The 21,381-nt window shown below is 43.7% G+C and overlaps 1 protein-coding gene across 1 annotated transcript; it reads right to left on the bottom strand.

Moving 5' to 3' along the window:
- Positions 1-15,414: 15,414 nt before the first annotated feature.
- On the bottom strand, positions 15,415-20,464 carry LOC131911121 (nuclear pore-associated protein 1-like). Its single transcript, XM_059263072.1, has 3 exons — positions 20,320-20,464; positions 17,852-18,021; positions 15,415-17,270 (listed from the first exon to the last, which is right to left on the bottom strand). Exons 1-3 carry the CDS (start codon positions 20,462-20,464, stop codon positions 16,296-16,298), a joined length of 1,290 nt encoding a protein of 429 aa, XP_059119055.1. The 3' UTR covers positions 15,415-16,295.
- Positions 20,465-21,381: the final 917 nt, after the last annotated feature.

Raw genomic sequence — 21,381 nt, 5'->3', positions numbered from 1 at the left:
CTGGTGTCCTGACTGTGTGACCTTGGGAAAGTCTTGAGAGCTCCCTAGCCTTACTTTTCTCCAGCTGTAAAACACCTATAAAAACACTTACCTGTGTGGTTGGTGGAGAAGTCCAAGAATAGAAAAGCAGTTTTAAGCACCCAGTTATTGGAAACTATTACCATGATGAATTGAGGCTTGGAGTCATTCTCTATCTGTTTTCTCTCTCTTTTACCATGTCTTTTGCTTAACTAATTCATTCATTCCCATTATTATTTATTTACCTCTTCTCTGTCTACATATCTTCTAGAAACTGTAGTTTGTCATATCACAGGCTTATGAGCAGCTCTCAATGAGAACTGTGTCTGCCTATAGCCTCACAGTCTCCTTGGACACACTATCTTCTATAGGACTATTCCCATCAGTACCTTTTCTGCATCCTGCCAACTGGGGACAAGATTCTCTCTTGCTCCTTATTTGAGGATCTGAAGTTCCTAAAGCTAAAATACAGAGCAATATCAAAGGGGGGCACTGTGGGAATAGTAGAACCAGAGCTGAGCTAAATCAGGAGTTCCTGAACTCTGAGATCTTCTGACAGTTTATTTTAGAGGTTCCACTGCTGTGGCTGGAGTTTTCTACAGTCCTGCCTGGCCCACAGTCAGGACAAATCTCTCTCACCCGCCCATCTCACAGCCGCTCAGAGACTTATATTGCTTACAAACTGTATGGCCGTGGCAGGCTTCTTGTTATCTAGTTCTTCTATCTTAAATTAACCCATTTCTATTAATCTATACTTTGCCACATGGCTCGTGGCTTACCAGTATCTTACATGTTGGTACTCATGGCAGCAGCTGGCAGCATCTCCTGCCTCAGCCTTCCACCTCCCTGGATTGTTCTCCTCCTTGTCCCGCCTACCCTATCCTTCCTGCCTGGCTACTGGCCAATCAGAGTTTTATCTATCAGTCAATCATAGCAACATATATTCACAACATACAGGATATCCCACAACACACTGCCAAGATCCTCTGGTAGGGTGCACACTCGGGATTGCTTGTAGAAAACATACTGGAAGAGCAAGCACCCAGTACCTTCAGTTTTCCCAGGAAACCATTCATTCTGCCAGGAGAGCTCTTTCCTCCTTGCCATGGAATTCACCATCCTTCCTCCCTCAAGGATGCACTTTCAGAGTATGGAAGAATGAGTTTCATATATGCTTTCTCTTTCTGTGTACCTATTCACCCATAATCAAGAGAGGAGCCAAGAATCAATGCAGAGGACAGAGGTAACAGAAATTTTCAGTCCAGTCACTTCTACCCTCATCCACTAGGCTCTATGGTATCTAAGTCCTACCTCTCATTATCTATCTGACCCCAAACAAGTGACTGCTTGGAGCTTCAGTTTATTCATTTGCAAAAAATAGAAAAGAAAATGAGTAATTATGACTCATTATTTCTTTGGTAAGTCCCTGCTGTTTAAATCTGAATTGCAAGGGCAGGAATAAACACTGTGCTTTTTGTAGGAAGCAGGACCCAAACTGTGAAGTGCAGCAGGAACTTGACAATGATGAGAGTAGAAAAGTAAAGCCCTTAGGCTTACATGAGAAGGACACAAAGCCAGAAGGAAATCAGGGCCACCATGCCACACAAAGGCATTGGCATCCCAAACAGAACTGGCTAGTAACATTTCCAGCTCACCTTCCATTTAGTGGGTATGATGTTGACTAATGAAGAGTTATCCACCCACATTGTAAGCCCCAGACAATTGTGAGTTCCATTACCTAGCATCTTGGCCAGGATTCCTCCTGCCTCAACCCCAGATTCCTGACAGACTTTCCACCCAGAGAATAGAGCAGTTGGATACAGAAGTTTAATTAGGATGCAAAGCTGACTGGTTAATTAAGTCTTTCACCAATACCAGGCTGGGCTCTTAACCTAATGTTGTATACCTTTTCTGTGGTATGAGGAGGGCAGGGGAGGAAAAAGGCAGAGGGGTCAAGGTGAGCATGTTCAAACAACTGTTCTGCTGTGAGGTCACTGGAGAATTGATCTCATCTCTCTGAGTTCCATTCGCTTCTTTGTCCAAAAATATTTACGGGATATGTCTAGAGTAGCCACAGGCAGCCTTCTGCCTCCAACATCCTTGATGATGGATATTGACCATTGTCAGTGCCACTGACCTGAATGATGCTTTATCTTCATAACCACAGGAACATAACACATTTGTCAAACATTAGTTCTACCAAACACAGGAATTTACATTTCATTATTTCATTTCATCCGTAAGATAATTGACAGAGCATTCCCATTATCACTGAATTGACAGATAGCATAATATTGAAGCTTAAGATTAAATAATTTGCCAATAGTTATAGCCCTCCTACAATGCCCAAGCCAAAATGTAAATCTAGTCCCCACCCAGAGCCATCATTCCTAACCCAATTCCATACTATCTTCTCTATCCTGGACTACTGGATACATCTGAGAACTCCTAAGTTGCTTTGGAGCCACATTCTACAGTAATCATTTAATAGCATCACAGATTATAGACATGACAAGTCCTAGTTTAGAATTGGTTTCCTTTTTAATAACTATCATGGAGCATGGGGCATGTGAAGGCTTAGTTTGTATCTGTCACACTAAAATGTGACCAATCTTTGATTAACACTGGTCTTCAATACTGTTGATTCTGATTAATAATTAGGTAACCACTGGAACACTTTCATCACTGCCTCCAGTTTTAAGCAGCAGCTAATGTTGGCCCTTCTGCCTAGTGTAGCCTTCCAAAGTCAAAGAGTCATTGATCAAAAGTGCTGGACCTAAGCCAGGACTCCTAGTACAGGCTTATATTCTCATCTACTTGGGAGGCTAAGTTTTAAAAGAAGATCCTAAATTCAAGGCCTACATAGGCTACAGAGTGAGTTCAAGACTAGTCTCAGGAACTCAGTGAGGTCCTGTTTCAAAAGTTAAAACTTTTTAAAAAATCGTTTTTAAATGGAAAAGAGGGCTTGAGGATAGAACTTAGTGGTGAGCACATGCTGCCACACAGAACAACACAAAGCAAAACAAAGTAAACCATGTCTCTTTACTTGTGGCTCACAAACAAACATTTTCGAGTGTCACACATCACCTCTGTCTTCCAACAAAGTTTCAAGCTTTGCTAAACAGAATGAGTCAAGATTGTAGACAAAAGTTTTCTCCAGTCCTGCTCTGCCCCATTGGTCCCATCTGGTCCCGCAGCTGCTTATAAAGTAATCACTCAGAGGCTTAATGTTATTTACAAACTGTATGGCCATGGCAGGCTTCTTGCTATCTAGTTATTATATCTTAAATTAGCCCATTTCTATTAATCTATAAGTTGCCATGTAGCTTGTCGCTTACCAGTACTTTTACATTTTGCTTCTCACGGCGGCAGCTGGCAGCATCTTCTGACTCAGCCTTCCACTCCCCAGAATTCACCTCTCTGCTTGTCCCACCTATACTTCCTGCCTGGCTACTGGCCAATCAGCATTTTATTTATTAACAAATCAGAGCAACACATTCACAGCATACAGAGCAATATCCACAGCACAAAATTAAGACAGGCCTTCAACTGTGTACTTCTTTGCCATTTAATTCGACAAAAAGACACCCCTTAAATGCTTGTGGCAACCATGATCCTCTAACCAGGCTGAACTGCAAAATCTGCGAGTAGAATCAAGGGGATCCCTTGGTGTCCCCACTGCTTTACTGGCTCAGTATCTCAGATATGAAATCCTCATGCCTTCATGTTGGTGCTCAGTTTGTCCTTGTCGAATGAGTCTATAGAAACAATAGCTGCTGTTTCTCAAGGTGATACTTTATGATGTCGCTCTGATCCTAGCTCTTCAAAGACCATGGGCATGTTTTATAATCTCTCCATACCTAGTCTACCACTCAGCAAAATACATTGTTTTAGAACAGTTGTCTTGATATATAATCCATACGTTATATAATTCATACATTTAAGCTATATAGTTCAAAGACTTATAGTGCATTTACAGTATAGTGTACTTTGTACATCCATCATCATAATCAATTTTAGAATATTTTAATTACCTCTCTGTCCTATTTCATGTCTATTGCCCTGATAAAATATTCTGACAAAAAGAAACATATGGGAGAAAGTACTCTGTTCTAGAGTATAATTCTCAATTACATCCATCACAGTGGAGAAGTCAAGGCAAGAAATTTAAACAACAAGTTACATCACTTTCACAGTTAAGAGCAGAAAGCAGAGGATAAATACATGCTCACTTGCTTGTCTGATTGCTTGTACCTAGCTTGATTTCTTCACTCTTAAGCAGCTCAGGAACTCCTCCTAGGGAATGATGCCTCCCACAGCGGGCTTAGTTTTCCTACATCAATTAACTAAGACAACCCCTCCCACAGACGTGCCCACAGGCCAACTTAATGTAAACAGTCTCTCATTGAGACTCTCTTCCCTGGTGATTCTAGGTTGGGTCAAGTTGACAAAGCTAACCATCACAACCCCAAACCTACATAATATTAGCTATCATGTCCTCAACCACTCCTTCACTAGATAACTAATCTAGATAACCATTAATTCATATTCTCTCACTATATATTTGCTTAATCTAAACATTTCACATAAATCTAGCATATAACACATGGGCTTTTGTGAATGGTTTCTTTCACTATGCATAATGTTTTCAAATCTCAGTCATATTATGTCATGTAACTTTATTTATGTCATGTAACTTTATTTCACTCATTTATTTTTTGTTTTGTGTATCTGTGGGGTGTGTGTGTGTGTGTGTGTATGTGTGTGTGTGTGTGTGTATTCCAGTGTGCAACTGTAGGAACATGTTTGCCATAGCATACATGTAGACATCTAAGAACAGCCTCAAGTGTCAGTCTTCATCATCCACCTTATTTGAGACATGGCCATTTTGTTGTCTTTCTACTGCATTTGCCAGGTAATCTGGCCTCCAAACTTGATGGATGCTAGGATTATAGACATTCATGTTACATGTCCAGATTTTATGTGAAGACTCAGGTCCTCAGCCTTGTGTGGCAAGAACTTTTACACACTGAGTCATGTCCTCAGCATCTTACTCCTTGGTATTTCTGAATAATATTCCATTGAATAGATATATCACATTCTGTCCATTCATGGGTTAGTGGACATTTGAATTGTTTGTACTACTGTACTATAATGACTAATGCTGCTATAATAATTTATGTACAAGTTTTATGTGAACAGGTGTGCATTTATCCTTAATAAATTCCTAGAAGTAGAATGGCTTAAATATGTGGTAACTCTATCACCTACTCACCAGAGGGACTGCAAGAATATTTTCTAAAGTGTCTATAACATCTTAATACAATGTTTTGAGATTTATACCTTTTTTTTCAATGAGTTTTATAGTTTTAGCTGTCACATTAGCTATTTGATTTATTTGAGTTACTTTTTGTAAGTGGTGTAAAATAGGATATCCAACTTCTTTTACATGTGGATATTTTTTTCTCCACGCTGAATGGTCATAATATCATTTCCAGAAGCCCAAAGGATAATAATTGAAAATTTGCTTCATGAAAATTTTTCTACCATCTCAGGCTGCCTTTACATTCATTGGATCTCTTCCTAATGTCCTTTAATGATATTTTATAGTTTTCAGAGTACAAAAATTTCATTTATTTTGTTAAATTTATTCTTTGGTATTGTATTCCTTTTGATATTATTTTAAATGGAATGCTTAAATCCAATGTAGCATAAAAGTGATAAGAGTGGACATCTCTGCTCTTAAAGGGAACGTTCAGTCTTCATAATAAAGTATGATATTACCCATATTTTTTATTAAGATAGATGTCCTTCATCAGATCAAGAAAATGATCCTCCATTTGTTGAATGTTTTTATTGTGAAGAGGTGTTGAATTTTATCAAATTTTTGATCATGTGCTTCAAGAGCTTCATTTTATTAATGTAGTATATCACACTAATTGATCTTTAAATGTTAAACCAACTGTGAATTCCTAGAAAAATTCTCACTTGATCACTGTGTATAACCTTTTTTACAGATTATTGAATTTGGTTTGTTACAATTTTGTTAAGGGGTTTTACAACTTATAGCAAGATATTAGTCTGTATTTTTCTGGCAATATCTTTGTCTGGCTTGGGTATAATAAGAGTAATGCTGACCTCTCAGTATGAGGTGAAAATTATACTACTTTTAATTTGTGGAAGTGGTACAAATCCTTGTCATTAATAATTTAAATATCTAGTAGCATTCACCCATGAAACCTTCTGATACTAGGCAGTTTTTTATAGGAATCTTTCTTATTACTAACTCAACCTTCTCATGTGTTAAAGCTTTTTATGACCTATTTTGTTTTCTTGAGTCAGTCTTAGTAGTTTGTGGTAGTTTTTCTATTTCTTCCAAGCTTTCTACACTGTTGACCTGCAGTTATTAATAGTATAACTTTATACACTATTTATTTCATTTCTCGTTTTAGTAATTTGAATCATTCTAATAGATATTTGTCAATTTTACAGGTCCTTTAGATGAAATAACATTTTATTGTGTTGATTTATTTCCCTGCTGTTTTTCTACTCTTCACTTTTTATTAACTTCCAATTCTTAGAGGTTCCTTCCTTCTCCTTACTTTTATAGTTTTCCAATAACAAATTTTCACTTGTTTTGTTAAATTTATTCTTCAATGTTTTATTTATTTTGATAATATTTTTAAGGGAATGTGTAGCTTAAATTGTACAGAAGTGAGGAGAACGGACTTCTCTACTTATATGTATTCATGTGTGTGTGCATACACAAGTGCATATAACAATTAATAAAAACAGAGGTCATGAATTTGAAAAAGAGCGAAGGGAGTCATATGGGAAATTTTGGAGGGAGGAAAAGGAAGAAGGAAATGATCTAGTTATACTACAATCTCAGAAAATATGTGCACTGATATATAAAATATAATCATCTGGCACAGGAACCACCTAAACAGCCTGAATGAAAGAAAAAAGTGTGACAAATTACTCTGAAAAACTATGGAAAGCGTTCAGTCTTCATCCTTAAGTGGCTTAGTTGAGTAGCCTAGTTCATATGCAGCTCATTTCACTTTCCTGTCTTACCTGTCTTCAGGTGGAATGGTGGAGCTTTTCCTTGCAGCCTCTCTTGCTTACGTCTACACACACCTGCAACTATAAATTTCCATCTAAACATTGATTAATTAGCACTCATAAGTCTTGGTATGTTGCATTTCCTCTTCCATTAATTACAAAGTGTATTCTGATTCTACTTGTGATTTGTTTGAACTACCAGTTATTTAGTAGTGACTCAGACTCCAAACATTTAACTTACCTTCATATTATGTAAAATTTTATTTTTATTTGTGGTGTGTGTGTGTGTGTGTGTGTGTGTGTGTGTGTGTGAACACACAGGCAAAGGTGCCAGTGGAGGCCAGAAGAGAGCATCAGATCCCTTGGAGCTGGAGTTAAAAGTAATTGTGAGCCACCCAACATGGATGCAGGAAGCCAAACCCAGGTCCTCTGTGAAGGCAGGGAGAGCGCTAAGTCATTCTCTACACACACACACACACACACACACACACACACACACACATTCAATGTCTGTAGATTTGTGAATTTCACAGGCTAATTTCTTTTCTTAATTTATAATTTCATTCCACAACTACCAAAGAGTATATTTTGTATAATTTTAATCCTTTCTACATTTATCAACACTTGTTTGTAAACCACAATACAGTCCACACTAGAGAATTATCTGGGTTTGTAAACTATATATTCTGATGTTTCTGGATGGAGAGTTCTTCAAATGTGTACGGGCCTCATTTACAAGTCATGTTGTTTAAGTATTTCACAGTTTCTGAAATATAGTGTGTAACATGAATTGCTAAACAGTCTTGTTAATAGAAAAATCCAGAGCCAGATATTGGGGTAAAAGCTGAAAGGTCAGAGAAATAGAGCAAGCCAGCCAACCTCACCTCGCCAACTCCTCAGCTGATCCTATTTCCACAAATCCTCACACTGGGAGGCTCTGAGTCCTCACCCCTGAGGGTCTCAGTTGAACTGCTGCTTAGTTCCTGTCTCCTCATACCATATATACCGTTCTCCACCCAGCCATGCCACTTTTTAGGATTACAGGCGTGTGTGCTTTCCAAGCAAAGGCATGAGATCTCAAGTGCTGGGATTAAAGGCATGTGCCACTGCTGCCTAACTCTGTTCCCAGTGTGGCTTTGAACTCACAGAGATCCAGTTAGATCTCTGCCTCCCAAGTGATAGGATTAAGGGTGTGTGCCACCACTGTCTAGCCTGAGTCCAATCTAGAGACTGACTCTGTCCTCTGATCCCTAGATAAGTTTATTAGGGTACACTATATCACTACAATAGTGACTTGAAATATAACTAGTGTTAGTTCTTTAAGATTGGTAGCAATGTACCTTTTTCCATTTCTTAATTTAGTAATTTGGGTTCTCCGTTTCCTTTCTTGATGCGGTTTTGACATCTACAAATTTTATTTTTAATTGTTTCTCTCCTGAAGCTCAGTTGTTAGCGCTCGAGAGAGAGAGAGAGAGAGAGAGAGAGAGAGAGAGAGAGAGAGAGAGAGCTTACATATGTGACTTCCTTGTGGACTGACCATCACACCATTGTCACATATTCCTCTTGGACTTCCATAACATTTTTGAGGGCTTAAGTCTAATTTACCTGAAATTCATTAGCCACTCCACTTTCTACATTTATGAGTTAAATGACTTAATCCATATGAATCACATAAGGCGGCATACACCATAGAGTGAGCGTTTAGTACATTTTAGCTAACACTATAAACAGTGAAAGATTATCAGAATGGCCAGTAATGCTTGACATCAGCTAAGCCTCACCACTTCCAACCCTGGGGTACATATACTTCTCTATATTTCACAGAAGAAAATGGAGGAACAAAAAGTCCAAACAAATAACCCAAAATGCTATGGTCCTGAGCCCAGAGGATGATTCTGAAAGTATCTGTCTGATTCCAAGTCTCATTCTCTCTTCTACGGATTATACCTCAGACAACATGACAAAGAGCTTGTCTATGGGATATTAATGCCAAAACCCAACTGAAGACAGGTAGTAGTGGTCAAGAACCTGGTCTTAGAACAGGCAATTACAGGTAATGCATACCTGTAATTTCCTGTGCTTAGAAGGCTAAGGCAGAAAGGTCATGAGTTCAAGGTCATCTTGAGATATACAGAAACTTTGCCTAAATATATAATAACACTAATTTGGAGGCCGTGAGAATTTGGAGTAAATCCTGGATCTAGTCCTTACTCACTAAAGGACCTGCAATAATTTCTTTACCCTTGGCATGGCTTAGTTTCCTCACCTGTTAAATGGGGATGTTGATGGTGTCTCCTCCAAAAGTCATTATGAGGGCTAACTGCTGCAGGTGTTACACTTTTTGGCATCTGTAGATGGGCTGATAAAAAGTGACTGTCACTAATACAATAATAATGGTCACTATTATGATGGCTAGGTAAAGAGAGCTGTGCATTAACATCATCTCCTAGAAGGTTCAAGAACTCCCCTAAGATGGAGAAGAGAAAGACCTGCAGGCATTGGAGGAAGAAACAGTATCCCTGGATGCTGGAGCATCTGAAGCATCCAGAGAACCCTCACCATTCTGGAAAGATAGAAAGAATCCACATGAGCAAGGATATAACTGGGCTAAAGAGGAAAGGAACTAAGGCACCTGCGTAGGCCAGTGCTTAACAGGCAGGGAATGGGACATGAGCTTGATGCTCCCCTTCAGCATGGCCTGACTCTCTTTGAGTGTTCTCTTAAATTTCCATAAAAGTAGAAGCACTTCAATAAAGCAAGAACAGATGGCCAAGATACTGCTACCTCACTACACAAGGACCCACCCTGGCTTTACCACTGCTTCTCACCTGTCCTGCTTGCCTTTTTTTCTGATGAGCTTCTTCAGAGACCATCTGCTGAGTGTTAAAAGCTCCATGGGGTGCAGAGGGCTGATTTGGGAAAGAAACATCCTGGAAAACTAAAGTTTCCCTTCAGTTTCATGATCTCCTGAGGATATGGATTTCCTCCACACGGGACTGTTATGGTGTCTTGAGTCTCAGCCAGTGACAAAGGATCACATGATCCCGCTGAGATGGGGGAGGGGACACGAGGAGGTGCTGAAACTTCCTAATGCTACTCTGGAGAAAAGCAAACCCTGATGTCACCACCCAACCTTTCTTTCCTTATCGACTCTGCTATTATGATCAGGCCATTCAGAGCACCGTGACCTCCAGACCATATGAGCTGGGGAGCATCGGCATGTCCAGCTCTGCTCTGCTTACCTAGGTCCCGTGATTCACAACTATGATTCTCCTCTCAACAACCTGTGTCTTGGTTGTTTGTGTTTTGCTTTTTTTTTTTTTTCCCCCAAGGTTTGTAGAATCCAAGTGAGGCTTTACTTTCCACAGGTCACAAGATCATAAGTGAAACTAGCAAAGGTACCCAGCTACTGTTACCACTTTCAGTGGAGAGGCATGGGGCGCAGGGCAGTTCAATGTGACTGGTAAACAAGCCAGATGTGGCAAAGAGGAAATCTGGGGAGTCAGGGCCTGGCTTTCAGATCAGAACACAGGTCCATCTCAAAACAAGGGGGGAAACAAAGGGAAGGAGGCCAGGCCGGTCCGACACTGTGAAAGGCAGGTGCAGGCTGTTTCCAACCGCTCGGATCTAGGTTAGTTGATACTGGCGTTTACTCCACTCCTGCTGTTCGTCAGAAATTCTTTAGTGTTTCATTTCCCTGTAATCCCTGCTGGGCCCCTCTAATGGGTTTGTCTATTGTGGTAGCCTTTTGTCCTGTAACACATACTCAGGACTGTCACTATATCCAAGGGAAATGTTTGTCATGGCTCAGAATTTCAGAGATCTTGGTCCATTATTCATTGATTCCATTGATTTGGGGCCCATGGCAAAGTGGCCTTGCACAGAAGAGCAAAACTGCTCAGTATGTGGCCTGGAGACAAGAGAGAGAAAGACCAGAACCTGATCATTTTCTTTGAGGTCTTTTCAATGGTCTGAAGTCCTCCCACTTAGCTCCACCTCTTAAAGTGTCCAAAATTTCTCACTAGCTCTCCCTGGGGAGGAAGCTTCTCTTACCACATTAGGGGATGCTTTAGAGGACACTTCAGGGGATATTTAGGGTCTAGCCTGCCACATGTATTTTCATATTTTATAGATGAAAGTGAGATATGGCTGTTTATAAATTCCTGTTCTTGCCTTTCATAGCACACTGGAGGGTGATACCTTCTGTCTGGCTCTTAGGTGGCTAATTCTATCCAGTCAAACTGGCTGAAAGATGTACTTCCTGCTCCCTGTTTTTCCCCCACCCCGAGAATCTCTGTGCTTCATTCTTCTTGTATGCTGGCTAAATGCAAAAGATAATGCGCCGATCTCAGAGGCTTAGAGCACTGAACAGAATCCTAGATAACAGAGCACACATGGAGGTAGGGCCCTTGGCAGATGCCCAGGGAACACAGTTCTCCGCATAATCTTCTGGGACACACATTTCTTTTCTTTCCTGTGGTGGGCCTCAGTTTCCCTTTCTGTACAAAGTAAGGGTGTGACTAGATGACATGCAAGATCCCTCCACACCTGCCATCTAGAGGTGCTGTGTCCATTTAAGAAGGGAAGGAACACTACGGGTTCCTCTCCTCTTTGGCTCTTGCTGGCACTCTAAAAGACTATGTGATGCCTCTGTTTAGAAATCAGTAGAAAGGTTCAGGACCCAGAAATGGCATCTGGTACCCTTCCTGGGATCCCCTGTGTTAGCACCACTGGTAAGTGCATTTTTGCCTCCAATAAGCATGGACCACTTACCTCTCTCTCCAAGAAAGGTATTCACTCAGCTGACAGAAAACCTCCCCTGTGTGAAGTCCCCTGTCACCTGTGGTCTCCTGTGGCCCAGCACTCTGGAGGCATGTCACTAAGAGAGGTTTGTCTTCTGTCCTTTGGACCTGGACACTCCTACTGGACAGTGACGTTTTATTTTCCCCTGAGGCTCACAACTGGTTTTATTATGCTTAAGTCCCTGGAGACCTGTAGAAGCAACAGGAAAAAAAAAAATCTACAGCTGCCTGCTAGGGCCATGGAGACCATTTCTGCTGCCAGAGTCCTAAACAAGGGACATGCCTGGCTTCCTAAAACCCTCCTGATTATTTGTTGGTGGTGTTATTTCTCTCCCCATTCCCGCTTCCTTGTCTCCTTCCCATGAATATCTGTCTTTAGCACTCACTTCTCCAGAGGCATTTGTCTGCTGGGAAAATAGCAGCTGACAGCAAAGGTCACCGCGACCAGGTCTGACTCGCCGCATACAAATGTGCCTTTTAGCGGTGGGCTCTGCAAAGACGGCCCAAGTCTTATTATTGATAAATCCTTGAAAAGACTCTAATGTATCTTCATTTCAGGGAAAACAACTGCCTTCAAGGTTGTACCGAGAAAATAAAGCAGGCGGCCCAGTGACGGATTCGAGAAGTTGGCGTTTTCCCGAAGATTAAAAGATAATAACACTTCTATTAGGATCACTCGGCCACGCTGTATTGATCTCATCAGGGAAGCCACTGCAGGTCTCATATGAACAGAGCGCGTCCTGGAATTAATCACGAGGGTTTTTATTATGGTTCATAGGGCGTTTCATTCAAGCCACATCGTTTGCAATATTTATGATCCTGCTCCCTGGCCATCGTTAAGAGCGAGCGAGCGAGCGAGCGAGCGAGGGAGGCTGGCGGAGCTGAGCCTGCCGGGATAGAACACAGAGTCATTCTTCAAAGGTAAGTCTCATCCAAACTGGGCACACAAAACCCACCATGTTTTGATTTACATTTTAATTCGAGGAACAGGCTACATGCTGGAATAGAGGATTGGGGCAGTGGAAATCCGTCCAGGCCCTCTTTCCAACCAGAGGTACCACCTCCAACAAGCTTCCCTCAGTTTCCAGACCTGTAGAATAGGAGCAACGGAACCTATACCTGAAGGCAACAGGAGGAGGAAATAAAACAGCATGCACCACATACAAAGCCAGGCTTGAATGGTCTCTCAGAAATAACCAACGCTCTTCTCATTGGAAAACGTCCCTGACCAACCTAAACAAAACTCCCAAGGAAAATGGGCTGATTGAAATCTTGAGCTAATGATGAATACGGGTGGGTTTCATGACTAGTGGAAGCCTGGGCTGTAGCTCTCCTGCTGGATTCCCTTGTACAGCCACTGGTGGACTACTCAGGCCATATCATGTAAGCCAACCTACTAAACCACCTTTGTAGTACAAGTCTGTTCTACTGGTTCAGTCCAAGAAGACAAATATGCATTGAATGTTGACATCATAGAAATGCCCCCTGCTCACTTGAAAAGGGTTCCTCTGCTGTGAGGTGCAGTGTTTTATGTATGTTAGGTGTAGGTGGCTTGTAGAACTGCTTGAGGGTCCTATAACAAGACTGAGCTAAAGCTCGGTACTCTATCAATTATTATTTGTAGAGCTATTGGATTTGTCCCTTACACATTAGTGGCCAGGCCACTGGAAACTCAGTCATGGTATGCTGTGTATTTAGCTTTCCCCAGGCTTTGGTTTGGTGTGTATGGGTCACATGTACACATGCACAGTTAGCGGTGGTCCTAGGAGTTAAGATATAACTTCATTGGATCCTTGCTTGGGATCTCTCCATGGACTTCCTAGACATTCAAGGTCCTAGGTGGGCTTTATTCAGAAAACTGGGGCGATAATTTCTCTATTCTGTTTCATACTTGATATTGAGTGTATCCTGAGAGAAGAGCAGAGAGAGGAAAGGTAGCATGGAGAGACAGAGGTAGGGAGCAGGTGATGAGAGAAGAGCAAAGTGGACTGTCCCCACAACCTTGGGTCTATAGCCAGTCAGAAAGCAAGCTACCCAGCCTTGGGGTTTACATTCCTGCCTGTTAGCCTGCTGCCATCATCCATCACTGCTGTGGACACCATGGTGTTTTCTGAGGGCTGGAATAGGAGAAAATAGTAAAACTAAACACCCCTTACCATTTCCTCCATCCTCTCAGGTAAGAACTCTGATTCCTGCTCCATGGACCAGTATGTTAGTCATCTCAGGCTCCCCTATCAAAATGCCCCAGACTGAGTGTCCTAAATAATAGGCATTCTGTTTCTCACGTAGGTTTTTTCCCACAGCCCTGGAGGCTACATATACATGATAAAAGTATCCTTGGGTTAGCTCTGATGAGGCCTCTCTCCTAATGGGTATCTATTCATTATGTCCTACTGGCTTTTCTTCTCTGTCATTCAAGGGGTTGGGGAGGAGGGTACCAGTGCTTTCTGGTATCTTCTCGTAAGGCCACTATTGTGTTGAAGCCCCATTTTTAAGAGCCAATTTAGGTTGAATTAATTCCAAAGAGGCAGCATTTCCCAAACACAGCCACACCAGGGCTTTGGGCCTTTAGGGTTTGCATAGGAAATGTCCTCTTACTGGCTTACGCATTGGAGTGGTCTTCTTGCTGATAGTACTATTTTGGGAGGTGTTAATTTTAGAAGTTGGTGCCTAGCATGGAGGAAGTAGGTGACAGAGGTTGCATCTTTGAGGTACATATCTTGACCAGAGCTTTTCTTGATCCTTCTGTTTCCTGGCTATCATGATGTTAGAAGCTTTCATATCACATCCTTCTCCTGACATGATGATTAGCCTGACTTCAGGCTGGAAGCAAACAAGTCCAGAATCATCCACAGAAACCTATAAACGCGTGGGCCCAAATAGGTCTTTGCTCCTTTAAACTGTATCGAACAGGAAATTGGCAAAGATATACACACACTCTAACACAGTGGTCTCACCATATAATTACTTCGTAGGGGAGACACACAAAGAGGCATTGTATAAAAACTACAAATAGAAGCCTTTTCTTGGAACTCTTTCTGTCCATACCAATTGCATTCTTATTGATTTTTGGTTGGCTTAGAAAACCAGTCCAGAAGATACTGGAGGAGAGAAATAACAAACAAACAAACAAACATAAATAAATAAATAAATAAATAAATAAATAAATAAATAAATAAATAAGCTTCAACAGAAACCCCAGAAAATTCATTGCTGCTTGAGTGGAACTTAAATTCTGGTGTTTCCCTAAACTCCTCTGTACATTTACAATTTCAGTAGAAAAATCACTTCAGTTATTATTGAAAAATTAAATACAAAGTGTTCATGAAACTCAGCCATGCCATAAATGCAAAGTAATTTACAAGAATATCAACACCAGTTTCTTTTTAATAAATTACTAAAAATAACAAAAAATACTATCAACATAAGAAGAAATTAACTTAGGATTGCCCAGAATACTACTCAGGAGAATAATCAATACACTCATAAATGCAGGCTAAATACACAGTACCCACACTTAGTCAACAGGTCTGTGGGCATCTGCAGAAGTGAATTTTATACTTGCATATGAAGATCTGTAAACAGCAAAGGTTGTGCTTGCCAGCCTTGTGTAGAAGTCAGTCCAGGGAGGGCCACTCAGCCCTCTTCTAGTGTCCTCCAGCCTCCACTTGCACAGCATCACCACTGTGTGCAGATGAGCGGCAAAGTTTGAGAACAATAGGGGCAACAGAAGCTCTACTGTCTTTCCCCTTCCGTCCAGCAGTGTATCCTGTGGACACTGATCCTTGTGTGAGCTTGCCATGGGCACAGTTCTCTCCAATCAGTGGCACCACAGGTCTCACCAATGGTGATGTGCCAGGAGTGAAGTTGATGGGTGATGAGCTGTAGTTCCGAGCCCACTCCTGTGTGGAGGGTAAACCCTGAAGTGGGCACAGCAATGTAGGAAGCACCTGAGCGCTTCCCACAGACCAGCACAGTGTCATTAGGCTTGCCCCAGTGAACAGGTGATGTTGAGCCTGCAAATCCTAGTTGAGCGGTGCTACCACTAGCAGGTTGGCCAGCTAGTGAGGTGAGGCCAATTGCTGCTGTTGACGTGGATGGATTCCTCAGAAAGACACAGCCGTTAGGCCGAGGCCCATTTAGCAGTGCAGGGGTGGACTGAGAGGTAGCTCCAGTATGGTTGCAAGCCTTAAGAGGCCCCCAAACTGACTGGGGAAGCAGACTGTTGGAGACATGGTCAGCAGCAGGGGAAGAGTGCAAGATGACAGCTTTAGAAGGAGGGGTGGTATCCATGAACTCCAAGTCCATGGCAGCATGAGAAGGTGTTATTGCTGCTATGGCAGGAAGAGCTGGGTCCAGCCCAGGCTGAGTCCAAACACCAGGATCACCAGAGGGAGACACTCCCTGCTTCTACCCATTGCTAGGCCTAGGAGTGTACAGATTATTCCCAATGGGGGTGTGGCAGGGCACCCTGAGTGTGAGTGGGCCAGTGGACACTGCAGCGTTTGCAGCCAGCCTCTGGTGCATACAGCCATGGCTAGGAGCAAATGGCAAACAGCTACCACTGCTGACTGTGGGTGAGCTCAGAATAGCTGCCTCAGATGGGGGTGTGGTATCCATGTCCATCACTGCAGGCCCTGAAGATGGCTCCCAGCTCATGTCCTCACAGGCATGGGATGCCATGGTAGACACTGTAGGAGGGTTCCTGAGGGAAGGGGCTAGAGAAGTATCAGGGAAGGGGAGGGGAGGGTGACCAGCTATGCTCATTGGGGCTGGGGACACCCTCCTGCAGGAGGGGAGGTTGAAAGACAAAGGTTCAGGACCAGGCCTGGGGAGATGAGAAATGGCAGAAGCCAAAGCTGTGGTCAAATCAGCCGGGCCTTTCTTTGCATCTGGTGGAGTCTCCACACTGGGCCTGGCCCTACAGGGAGGAAGAGGCTCAGAGGGGAGAGCTGAAGGAGAAATGGGGATTGTGGGTATATTTGCTGTGAGGGGAGGTGAAGGGACAGATGGGATTGGGGGCCCAGCAGCCTGGCATAAAAAGAGAGTTGGGGCAGGAGGACCAGGGCTGGAAATCCCATCAGTGGGCAGAGACAGAAAGCCTGCAGGCCCTGAAGGAGGTGGGGGGCTGGGCAGGACAGGCAGAGGGGCAGTGTGGACTGACACCATCTGGTTTTCAGGCTGTAAGGCATCTGCTTTACCATCTGAGATCTGGGTGGCTTGACCCTTCACGCTCTTCATGCTGTCTGATTCTTTCTCTGTGTCAATACGTGGCATCTTGGGAGGTGGGGGCAGGTCACCTCGATCCCAGGGTAGTTGTAGTAGAGCTGGCAGCGGCAGCGGCCCTGAGGAGGGCAACAGAAGATCCAGCATGGTTGCTTTTCTCTTTTGAGGGATTTTTCACGCAGGCGCAGGAATAGCAGGGCTCCCTGGTGCACTGGTCTCAGGTTCCCCCCCCCCCCCCCCCCAGCTTCTCCTTCCTTTGTTCTTGAAAATCTGCAGAACCTGGAAGACTAGTTAGCCCTAGTTCTTTCTTGGGAAAAGTCTCCCAAGTGTGGCGCAGCTAGCTGAAACTGGTTCGGGGCACTCCAGTGCACCCTCAGCAGCCTGCTCAAGAGGAGAGTTGTCTCCCTCAGAGACGTGAGAGCTGGGCAGCCAAAGCCATGGGAGAACTTCCTGGGACACACCAGGGCAGTCACCTCCATGTAGTGTGGTGAGTCCTGGGGGTGCCGATTTCCCTCTTGTGGCCCGTAAGTCTGCCTCAGAGAAATCATTTCCACCTTGGCAGCCAAGGTTCTAGATGTCTTTCTTTTCTTACTGTCTTGACCTTCAGTCTCCTCCAGCAGCCGTGAACCCTCCCTTTCCCCCTTCTCTTTATTGTCCTCCTCCTTCCCCTCCTGCCTTTCTTCCTTTTTTCCTCCTCCTTTTCTTCCTTTCCCCCTTCTTCCTTTGCCACATTTTTTCTCCTCTTCCTTCTCCTCCTCCTCCTTTTCTTTATTCATTATCTCCTCTTCTTTCCTCGCTTTTTGATATTCTTCTTTGGCCCTCACCTCTGTCGTCTTTGGAGAAGGCAGATGGCCCAAAGTCTGTGGGTCTTGAGCGTCAACCACTCTCCTTGGCCCAGCGGTAAGGAGAATGGGATTTCACCTTGGAGGAGGGATCATCGCGGTTTTTGAACGACAGAATATCCCGAAATCGTGCTGTCTCCTTGGGGAACTGTAGAGGCCAGTAGACCAGGGGAAATCGCGGACGTCCTGCCTGCGCACAGACGAATTCACCGTGGCCAGAGAAACCTGGCGACGCTGGCAGTGCAGGGGCTGCTTCCAGGCCATGGGAAATGGTCAGTTATGGCCCAGAGTGCGCTGGCTGCTGGGTGGGCAGCCACGCTGCACAGAAAGCGTTCTCAGTTAGGGTAGTTAACCCAGAGATCTGCACGACGTCAGAAAGAAAAGTGAGCAAGTGCCAGCTACTCTGGATCCAGGCAGGCTCTGGCCCTTGTGACATCAGACGGGAATGTGTGACAGATAGAGCGGAGAGTAGGTTCGGTAGGTTCCAGAAGGGAGAACGAGGTGCCAGCAAACATTAGGAGAGGCTCCACAGCTCTAAGGATGAAGCCAGCTTGACTTTCTAGCTCCGGCACCTCCTGTTCTTCCACGTGTTGGCATACAAGATGCCACACAGTTTGGGGTGTGCGAGGACTGTGGGATGTCTCACCAGAGCTCAGAGACCTTGGACAGAAAGGAACTGAAAATCCAGATGAGCAGGTGAGTGCGAGCCTACCAAACCTCCTGGGGCCTCTATAGTGTCTCTGTTACCACCTTCTCAGAGGCCACCTTGGTGAACTTGGGGACACTGCTTGCCTGCAGTTTCTAAGTGTCCAGGATAGGTCATAGGTCCCTGAGCTGACTGGGTGCTGCCATCCAGCATCATGCTGGCATGCAGCTTCTGTTCACTTCTTCTTATTCACTTGGTAAAGACACACTGAAGATCACCTTTAGGTTACACAGTTGTGTTCTTCAAAGGTTAGCCAGCATGGGCAGCCTTGACTTGGTTTTTCAGATCACTATTTGGGATTTAAACTCTGTCCATCCTATATCAAACACTTACTCCACCCTATACCCCTGTTCCTCCAGAACCCACTTCTAATTCTGCCTTCTTTGTTATGGACGTATTTTTTTCTTATTGAAAGCATACTGATTAGGATGTTTTAGAATCCTTATTTGATCACTCAGTCCTATGGGCTCTGTAACCTAACTGAATCTGTGGGAGATACACCCTGTACCCTGGGCCTGTCCTTGCTCTAGGCAGCTACTTAGTGACAGAGCTTAGCCTACAGCACCCATCCTTGTCCTTGAGGTGGTCCTCTTATCATGAAAGATGCTGCAAGGCATGACCAGCCCCAGCTCAATCCCGCTTCTGGCTTCATTACATTTTCTGACTGGTTTCACTGTCTCAGTTTGGTGACCTACTGCAGAGATACTGCAAGTGGAATATCAGAAGAGTAGCCCCCCCCCTTGATTGTAAGACAGGGCATTTAGCTTCCATTGTTAATTAAAATATATACCCACTTGAAAGGTATGGATCTTAAAGGGACAGCTGAATATTTTACCAGATACGTATACCTTAGTGAAATAGCAGCTCGAAGGAAAGGAGGAGGCATTTCCAATTCCCTCCAGAGTTCTCTCCTGTTCCTTGGCAATCCACCCCGGTCCTTCACTCCTCAAGAACTACTGTTGTCATTTCTTTGTTCAGTTCTTATACATCTTACAAATAGAATCATATGCTATATATTTCTTTCTGTGTCTGGCTTCTTTTTCTCAATTTGAGGGTGTCACTTGTGTTATTCCATTAACAATTTATTTTGTGTGTATGTGTGTGCATGTGCAAGTTCATAAGTGTGTGCTGGTGGTGTGCAGTTGTGTGCACTCAGGTAGAAGCCAGAAGACAGCCTCAGATGTCATTCCTTGGGAAAGCCATCTGCCCTTTGGAGTGACTGTCTCTTAGTCAACCTCAGATTTGTCAAGTAGGCTAGGATGGTGGGAAAGCAAGTGCCAGGGACCCTCCTGTCTCTGAATCTTCAGGGCTAAATGTGGGTTCTGGTCATCAAACTCAGGTCCTCATGTTTCCAAGACAAGCCTTCTATTTACTGAACTGTCTACCCAGCCCTTGGCAGATTATTCTTTATGCTGATGAGTAGGATATGCCATTGTATGAGGGAAGCTCAATCTGTCTTCTTTGGAAGACAGGGCTCTTTCAAGTTTGTTGGCTCTTAAGAACATTCTAGTATACCACTGCTCTTGGCTGGGTACCTAGCAGCAGGACAGTACAAGCATCTTCTACTTGCTGCTCTCACACTGTCTGGCCTGAGGGAGCAGGAGGACTGGGTGTCTCCAGGATCCTGGTGCTCCTACAAGATGTTTTCCCAGCACCTTACCTCTACCAACCTGAAACAGAAAAGCCTCCTTCCAACTGACACCCTGTGCTACAGCCAGCTGTTCAGTATTCTCCCCAGCAAGGGACAGATCCTGCCCCTTCTTTATCTTCAGAGAGTCCTTTTCCACCGATGATGAAGGCTTCATGGCCCCCAGCCCGGTCTCCAGCTCAGTCTGGCTGTGTTTTAAATTCCTCCTGAATGTCTTCTTTACATATCTCTTTAGGGGCCTGCTTTCCTGTCATGAAAGTGACCCTTCTTCTTCCAGGATGGATGGTTGCCCAGAGAGAGTGAAACCCAGATGAAGCGGCCTGAAAGGCCTAAGTGTGGAGATGACCAGGCCAGGTCCTGGTGGAGCCTGAATTGGGGTGATGCTCACTTCCTCTGATCCAGAAGGCAGGCTCTAAGGGACTTCCCTCAGGCTCCCATTGTGCCCACCTTGTTTTCCACCCCAGCAACCTGATTCAGCCCTGAAGCAATGATGTTGCCCCTTTGCTATCTTGACAGTAAACTTCAAAGAGTCTACATTAAAATCCAAATTAAGAACAGAGAAGGCCGGCACACGGTTCCTATTACCTGGTGGTGTTGTAGCACGTGATGTAGGTGCTTTAAAACATGTCAAATAAAGTTACAATAAAATGCATCCAGTTTTTGACTCCCTCATCTTCTTAGGTTGGACAGTGTTGACAGTCATTAGTGTATCGATTATTACAGTTCCTGCAAACTCTCTGTGTCCTGTGGCCCATGAGCCTCATATTCTTATATAGAGAGATCTGGATCCCAGACCTAACTCTACCCTTATCTTCTGCATCATAATTTCCAGTAACTTCTGTGGAATGAACTAAATGATGTTGAACATTTAGTGTTTAAATCCATCTGGACAGAAATTTATTTTCCAGGAGAAGGAGGTCACTAAAACGGAAGCCATCCTGGACAGCAGACAAGGGAAGAAGGTGGAAATGCTTTGCCATAAAGCACACTGCTGTCTCCTGCCAGAGAGTGGCCTTCCAGTCATTTCTTTCCCTTTCCTCCTTCATCCTTCCCTACTTTTTCATTTGGTTTATG

The sequence above is a fragment of the Peromyscus eremicus genome, chromosome 5, assembly GCF_949786415.1.
Source record: "Peromyscus eremicus chromosome 5, PerEre_H2_v1, whole genome shotgun sequence".
NCBI lineage: Eukaryota > Metazoa > Chordata > Mammalia > Rodentia > Cricetidae > Peromyscus > Peromyscus eremicus.
The sequence above is the reverse complement of the archived record's forward strand: the minus strand, read 5'-3'. Positions and strand labels throughout refer to the sequence as shown.